This window comes from Nannospalax galili, unplaced genomic scaffold, assembly GCF_000622305.1.
Source record: "Nannospalax galili isolate Female #2095 unplaced genomic scaffold, S.galili_v1.0 scaffold1349, whole genome shotgun sequence".
Classification (NCBI taxonomy): domain Eukaryota; kingdom Metazoa; phylum Chordata; class Mammalia; order Rodentia; family Spalacidae; genus Nannospalax; species Nannospalax galili.
In genome coordinates this window covers 1,148,505-1,155,013 of record NW_008359755.1, presented here as the reverse complement: position 1 = coordinate 1,155,013, position 6,509 = coordinate 1,148,505, and the positions used below count along the sequence as shown (strand labels likewise).

The window sequence follows — 6,509 nt, the reverse complement described above, 5'->3', positions numbered from 1 at the left end:
AAAAGAGAAAATATTTTTTTTTTTTTTTTTTTTTTTTTTTGGTCTTTTTGAGATAGGGTCTCCCTGTAGCCACAGCTGGCCTGGATTCACTATGGAGACCAGGCTGGCCTTGAACTCACAGAGATCCACAATATTTTGCTTATTATTTTTATTTTATGTGTATGAGCACATTGTCTGCATGTGTGTAAATGCACCTGTGTTGTGCAATGCCTGTGGAGTCAGAAGGGAGCATTGGATTCCCCTGGAATTGGAGTTATAGATGGTTGTTACCCACCATGTGGGTGCTGGGAATCAAATCCAGGTCCTGTGCAAGAGCAGCCAGAGCTCTTAACTACTGAGCCATCTCTCCAACCTCCAGAAAATTATGTTTTTTTGTTTGTTTTAGTCTTTTTGAGACAGGGTCTCCCTGTAGCCCCAGCTGACCTGGAACTTGCTATGTAGACCAGGCTGGCCTTGGACTCAGAAAGATCCGCCTGCCTCTGCCTCCTGAGTGCTGGAATTAAAGGTGTGCGCCACCACGCCTAGCCTGAGAGAAAACTATCTTAAGGCTGAAATTTTGCTGTTGATGGGAGCCTCTAATCTGTAATGGGGTCTACCTGAGACTCCTGGAGGGGGCAGGTCTATGTGGGTTGGGGGCAACCTTGTAGTGATGTGGCAGGAATAGTGTTTGGCTTTAAGTCCAACGTGGATTCCAATCCAGCAGTGCTACTGAACTTCTGTGTGAGCCTACGTACATACACAGGCATATGCATGTGTGCCAGTGTGGATGTGTTTATATCTTGCATGGGTGCATGACTGTGTATCCATGTATGTGTTCATATATGTGCCTAGGTGTGAATGAGTGCAAGTATGAATGCATGGGGAGTGCTTAATTCAAAGGTAGCAGAGGGCTCAGCCCTGCAGAGCGAAAGCCCGGAGGGCCCGTTTGCTTTTCCTTTATTGACCCTGCTACACAATCACAGCATGAGAAGCAGAAGCACATGATTACTCACAGGACACAAACGTTTTCCCAGGTACTTTCCCCCAGCTCCTATCTAGGTACGAAGTCCTGCTATGGCTACTGACTATCTTCAAGGACATTCTGGGCTTTGGAATAATAAGCTCAAGATGAAGGTTGTGGTGTTGGTCAGTGTGCTGGCCAACACCTCCATACAGTTCCTTGCACACAAGGAACTCTGTGTCATTCTTCCAACTTGCTTGTGACCTTCCAAAGCACTTGTCCAGTTAACTCTATGTTGCCCAATCTCTTTTATACTATTTGCTTCCCTTCAGTGAGTCAGAATCACAATCTTTCTACTTCAGTTTCTTCACCTCGAAAATGAGGGAAATCATAATATAATGGATTTTAAAATATTTTATTATTTTATTTTAAATTATGTGTCTGTGTGTATGTCTGCAGGAGAACAGAGGCATCAGATCCCCTGGAGCTGTTACAAGTGGTTATGATCTGCCCAATGTGGGTTGCTTGGGAGCTGAACTTAGGTTCTCTGGGAAAGCAGCATGGACTCTTAACCACTGAGCCATTTCTCCAGTTCATTAATGAAGTTGTTTTGGGGAGCGAAGGAGGTAACATGTTCAGGGCTTGGTAATTAGTTTTTGTAAGTTATCCGTAACATTGAAAGGGAATTAAGACCCTCTGATTTACTAGTTTCAGGTATAAAGAGTGGCAGCAGTAGATCCTGATGAAGGGAGGAATTAAACGTAAGAGACTTGGGTAACTTTTCAGAGTGAGAGGAAGGAAAGGGCAGAAATGGAGGAGCTGAAGATGGGAAGTTCCGAGAGTGAAGAATGGCACACCGTCTAGGAGGACTTGGATGCTGTGAGAGTTCCAAGACTCAGAACCAGGGCAGTAGGTGGGCAAAGAAGAAACCATGTAGCTTTGAAAGTGGCTGACCAGAGCGCTAATCTCAGTTCTCCAGATTTCTAACTCAGATCAAAAGCAAATGCCTAAATGCTCCAACACCTGATTGTGGCAGTCTGTTTCCTAAACCTGTTTCTTACTCCTCACTGGAATACCTCCAGACTATTTCTCAATTTTTGCATCATGTGCCCACATGACTGAGTTTTAGCCAATGAAACAGAAATACAAATTGTGTATACCGCTTGCAGACGTTGCCCATGAAAACCCTTTTCACGATCTTCTACTTATTCCCCAGAGGCGCTGTGTGCAGAGGCACCAGAAGAAAATGTTCAGTCCTAGGGGCAGGGAAGAACTGTAAGACCAAAGGAGCCAGAGGTCCTGAATCACCATGTGGACCGCTGCCTGTTGACTCACATTCACAAGGCATAAACAAATGTGTGCCGTGAAGATGCTGAACTTAACAGTTACCGCAACCAACCTATAATTATATTACTTGCATAAGCATTGTTAGTGGCTGAGTGTGGTGGCACATTGCTGTAGTCTCAGCACTTGGGAAGGGCTGAGGCAGGAGAATCTTGAGTTTGAGGCCAAGTTGGGTAATGGACTGACCTCATCTCAAGCAGAATAAAACAACAAGGACAGAAAGAGAAAATGAAAAAAAGGAAGGAGGGAGTAAGCAAAGATCAGTGGTGTGCTGTTTAAAACTTCTACTAGATTGTTAAGTTCCTCAGAGTAGGAATGTTGTCCTTTTTAGCGGTACTATTCACCTGCAGCAACTGTGTTTGGATGTTAATATATTTTCCAGGTAATATTTTCTTAAACTCAAGAAACCTAAGAAATGTTTGTGAAAGTGCTTTATAAATTAGAAAACAAATGTTTCTGTGGGAAGATAACTTATTACCGGAGCTTAGTTTTGGTCTCCTTGGATACCACCTTTCTCAGCTTTCCACTCCAGCAGCTGACCTGGTGGGGGACCCTGCTGCTAAGGTTGTAGTCCTCCATGTCTGGATAGCTCTAAGGGACTCAGCACTATATGGAAGGACTCCCCTTCTCAGCAGGGGCTTCCTGCTCTCTGCCCAGCTTACCTGGAAAGTGCCGCCAAGCAAGGATGCCTGACCTTATTTGGAACATGACCTTTGGCATAGTTACCTGGAGTAAAAACTACCCCCAGGTTTTTTCTATATGATAATTAGGCATTGCCCGATAGTTGAATGATAGGATCCCACTGCCACATGTAAATAAAGCATACTATGAGCACCTATCAGCTGCAGCATTGGCTACTGCCTCCACACTATATTTTCCCTAACCCCCACTGAATAAACGGAGCTGTTTCACTGAGTCTGGAGCTGTTTGTATCACTGAACATGCCTCCCTGGAAGGGCTTTCTTCTGTCAGTGCTCACTGGCCGTCCTGACCCCGTTCGTCGCTTCTGTTCCCTTTGTCCTCGTGGACTGGTGGCCAATGACCCATGAGGAGAGGGAGAGGCCCCACACTGACCTGTGTTCACGCCTTTGTAGAAAAGTGACTCTGCAAAGCAACATTTGGCGGATGCCCACAACAATGGCCAAACGTGGTTTCAGGCTGGCAAAGATTCTAAATAGTTGCTGGCACTGGTTTGATGGGTCAGTACTTATGCCATGTTGGTTTTTCAGTATTTAGAGTACTAATGACCATTGTGGCTCTAAGTAGACAAACTGAAGTCTTACTAATCTGTCTCCAAATACTTTTGTTCTGCTTTAGAAGGAAGGGAAAAGAGGATTAAAATGCAGGAGGATAAAAGAATTGCTTAACAACAGAAATAAATAAGGAAAACTTAGATGAGAGAGAACCTATCTTGTAGAAGAGAGATGAGCAGGACAGTGGGAGTGGATTTAAGGTTCTTGAGAGGGCTTTCTTCCTGAAAACTCAGCCTAGACCACAAGATACCCTGAAGGGATCAGCTGTGTGGTGCATCTTGGCAGTCCTGTCTTTTGGTGGTCTTTCAGGGACTTATTTATCCTTCGTTGGTTGTAAAGTGCAGTTAGACTAGTCTAAAAGAGATGTGAACAGGCCAAAGGTCCTTCTTGTGTCCACTTCAACAGAGTACTATGTGAGATTCTAGAATGGTGGTACAAACCTGTGTGGGGATTAGTAGGCCAAAAGGACTCCAACAAGGACTGGGGTTACTTTCCCATTAGCCTAGTAGGATGCTTACCTGAAATGGAAATTACTTTGTTTTGAATATTCCTTGGACATCTGAATTTATGTTCATGTTTCTGCCTGCAACTTTCTTTTGCAATTTATAGCCAGAGCTTTATTTCCTTCATAATTGAATTTAGAAAATTTTAAAAAATATTTTATTTGTATTTCCTGCGTGTAACTAAGAGCACCTGTGTCGTGTAATGCCCTTGGAGGGCAGAAGAGGCTGTTGGACCCCCTGGGACTGGAGTTACGGACAGTTGTTAGCTGCCATGTGGGTGCTGGGATTCAAACCCGGGACTTCTGTAAGAACAGTCAGTGTTCTTTACTGCTGAGCCATCTCTCCAGCCCCCTTATTTATTATTTTTATTTTTTGTGTTTGAGTGTATTGCCTATATGTATGTAAGTGAGCCTAGTGTCATGCAATGCCTGTGGAGGTCAGAAGAGGTACTCAAATTCCCCTGGAACTGGAGTTATGTACGTTGTTAGCCACTACATGGGTCCTTAAAAGAGCAGCCAGTGCTCTGAACTGCTGAGCCATCTCTCCAGACTCCCTTTTTGATATTTTATTTATTTATTTATTTTGTCTTATGTGTGCGAGTGTTTTGCTTGCATGGATGTAAGTGCACCATGTGCATGAAATGCCCATAGAGACCAGAAGAGGGCATTGGATCCCCTGGAACTGAAGTTACAGACAGTTGTTAGCCACCACGTGGGTGCTAGGACCTGAAGCCTGGTCCTCTGCAAGAACAGCCAGGCTTTTAACTGCTGAACCATCTCTCCATCCCTAGAAATTATTTTTCCAAAAGAAAATGTAAACTAGAAATGACACTAGGAGACAATTTAGATTACCTTTATAATAATACTTTTTACATGTTTGTTTTGTTTGAGAGAGTGTCTGACTATGTAGCCTTGGCTAGCCTGGGACTCACTATGTAGACCAGTCTGGTCTTGAACTCACAGAGATCCACCTGCCTCTGCCTTCCAAGTTCTAGGATTAAAGGTGTGTGCCACTGCACCCAACTATAGTAATCTTTTTTAAAAAATATTTTATTATTTTTATTTTATGTGTATGAGTATATTGCCTGCATGTGTGTAAGTGCACCCATGTCATGCAATGCCCGTGGAAGTCAGAAGAAGGCATTGGATTTCCCCGGAACTGGAGTTATGGATGATTGTTAGCCACCATGTGGGCGCTGGGAATCAAACCCGGGTCCTTCTGCAAGAGCAGTTGGTGCTCTTAATCGCTGAGCCATCTCTCCAGCCCCCTGTAGCAATCTTTTAAATAATAATATATACCTTCTTGGTATGCCTAGATATAGCATAAGCAGGAATAGACATTCTAGAATTAGAAGAGGTAAGCCAAGAAAGAAGGAAGTTCTGAGTAGCAGAGACTGGCCTCAGGTGGTGTAGTGACCAGTGACAGAATTCACTTGTGGTCTGTAGCACTGAGATCATTCCTCTCCTTTCCTTCCTCCCTCCCTCCCTTCCTCCCTCCCTCCCTCCTCCCTCCTCCCTCCTTCCTTCCCCTTCCCTCCCTCCCTCCCTCCCTCTCTCCCTCCTTCCTTCCTTCCTTTTTAGATTTTTATTTTAATTTTTTAATTTATGTGTATATGTGAGATGTCAAGTCCCCTGGAGTTGGAGTTACAGGTGGCTGTGAGCTGTACTATGTGGGTCCTGGCACCTGAACTCTGGTCTTCTGAAAGAGCAGGAAGCACATTTACCTGCCGAGCCATCTCTCTAGCTCTTGTAGCATCTTTTTCCTCATTCACACTTTTCATTATTCTGAATGAAAATAAAGGCAAAATAACTGCAACTTTCATTTATTACTGCTCACATTTTATTTATAGTTCTAATTCAGAACATTATCCATTTTCCCCCATCAAGGAATCAGGTTTTACTTTGGAAATGCATTTGCAAAAAACTTGGAAACTTGTGGAGACTCAGTTTTGAACTTCCCTGGACACAATGCAGAGGCTGACTGGGGAAAGGACTGAATCTCTGGCTGCAGGGGATCCTTACAATTTGGCAATGAGAAGCTTGGGAAATTGGCTTCAGGAAGAGGGAGAAATTCACCTACACTTAGTGGAGGGAGCCGATGAATATATCCAACTTGATGCCGATGGAAAGGAAAGTATCCTTTACCTGGATCGCTTCTTCCTGAGAGGCCTTGTGGTAGGGAATGACCATGCCAATGGAAAGGAAAATGTTTCCCTCGATCTCTTTTTTCTGAGTGGCCATGTGGTGGGCCATGGCCATGGCCATGGCCGTGGCGATAGTGGTCTTTAAGTTCTTGGCTATTGGATGGTGGGTCACAGGGTCCATAGTCATGGAAATCATGGCCATGTGGGTGAGGCCCATGTGGGTGGGGTCCATGTGGGTGGGGTCCATGTGGGTGGGGTCCATGTGGGTGAGGTCCATGTGGGTGGGGTCCATGTGGGTGAGGTCCATGTGGGTGGGGTCCATGTGG

General features: G+C 44.5%; 1 protein-coding gene across 1 annotated transcript in view; it reads right to left on the bottom strand.

Annotated features, from left to right (window-relative positions):
- Positions 1-5,846: 5,846 nt before the first annotated feature.
- Hrg (histidine rich glycoprotein) overlaps positions 5,847-6,509 on the bottom strand; it is an 11,849-nt gene continuing 11,186 nt past the window's right edge. The window contains exon 8 of the mRNA XM_008823649.2: positions 5,847-6,509. This exon is cut by the window's right edge and continues 28 nt beyond it. Coding sequence (XP_008821871.1) covers positions 5,937-6,509 — 573 coding nt within the window. The 3' untranslated portion in view covers positions 5,847-5,936.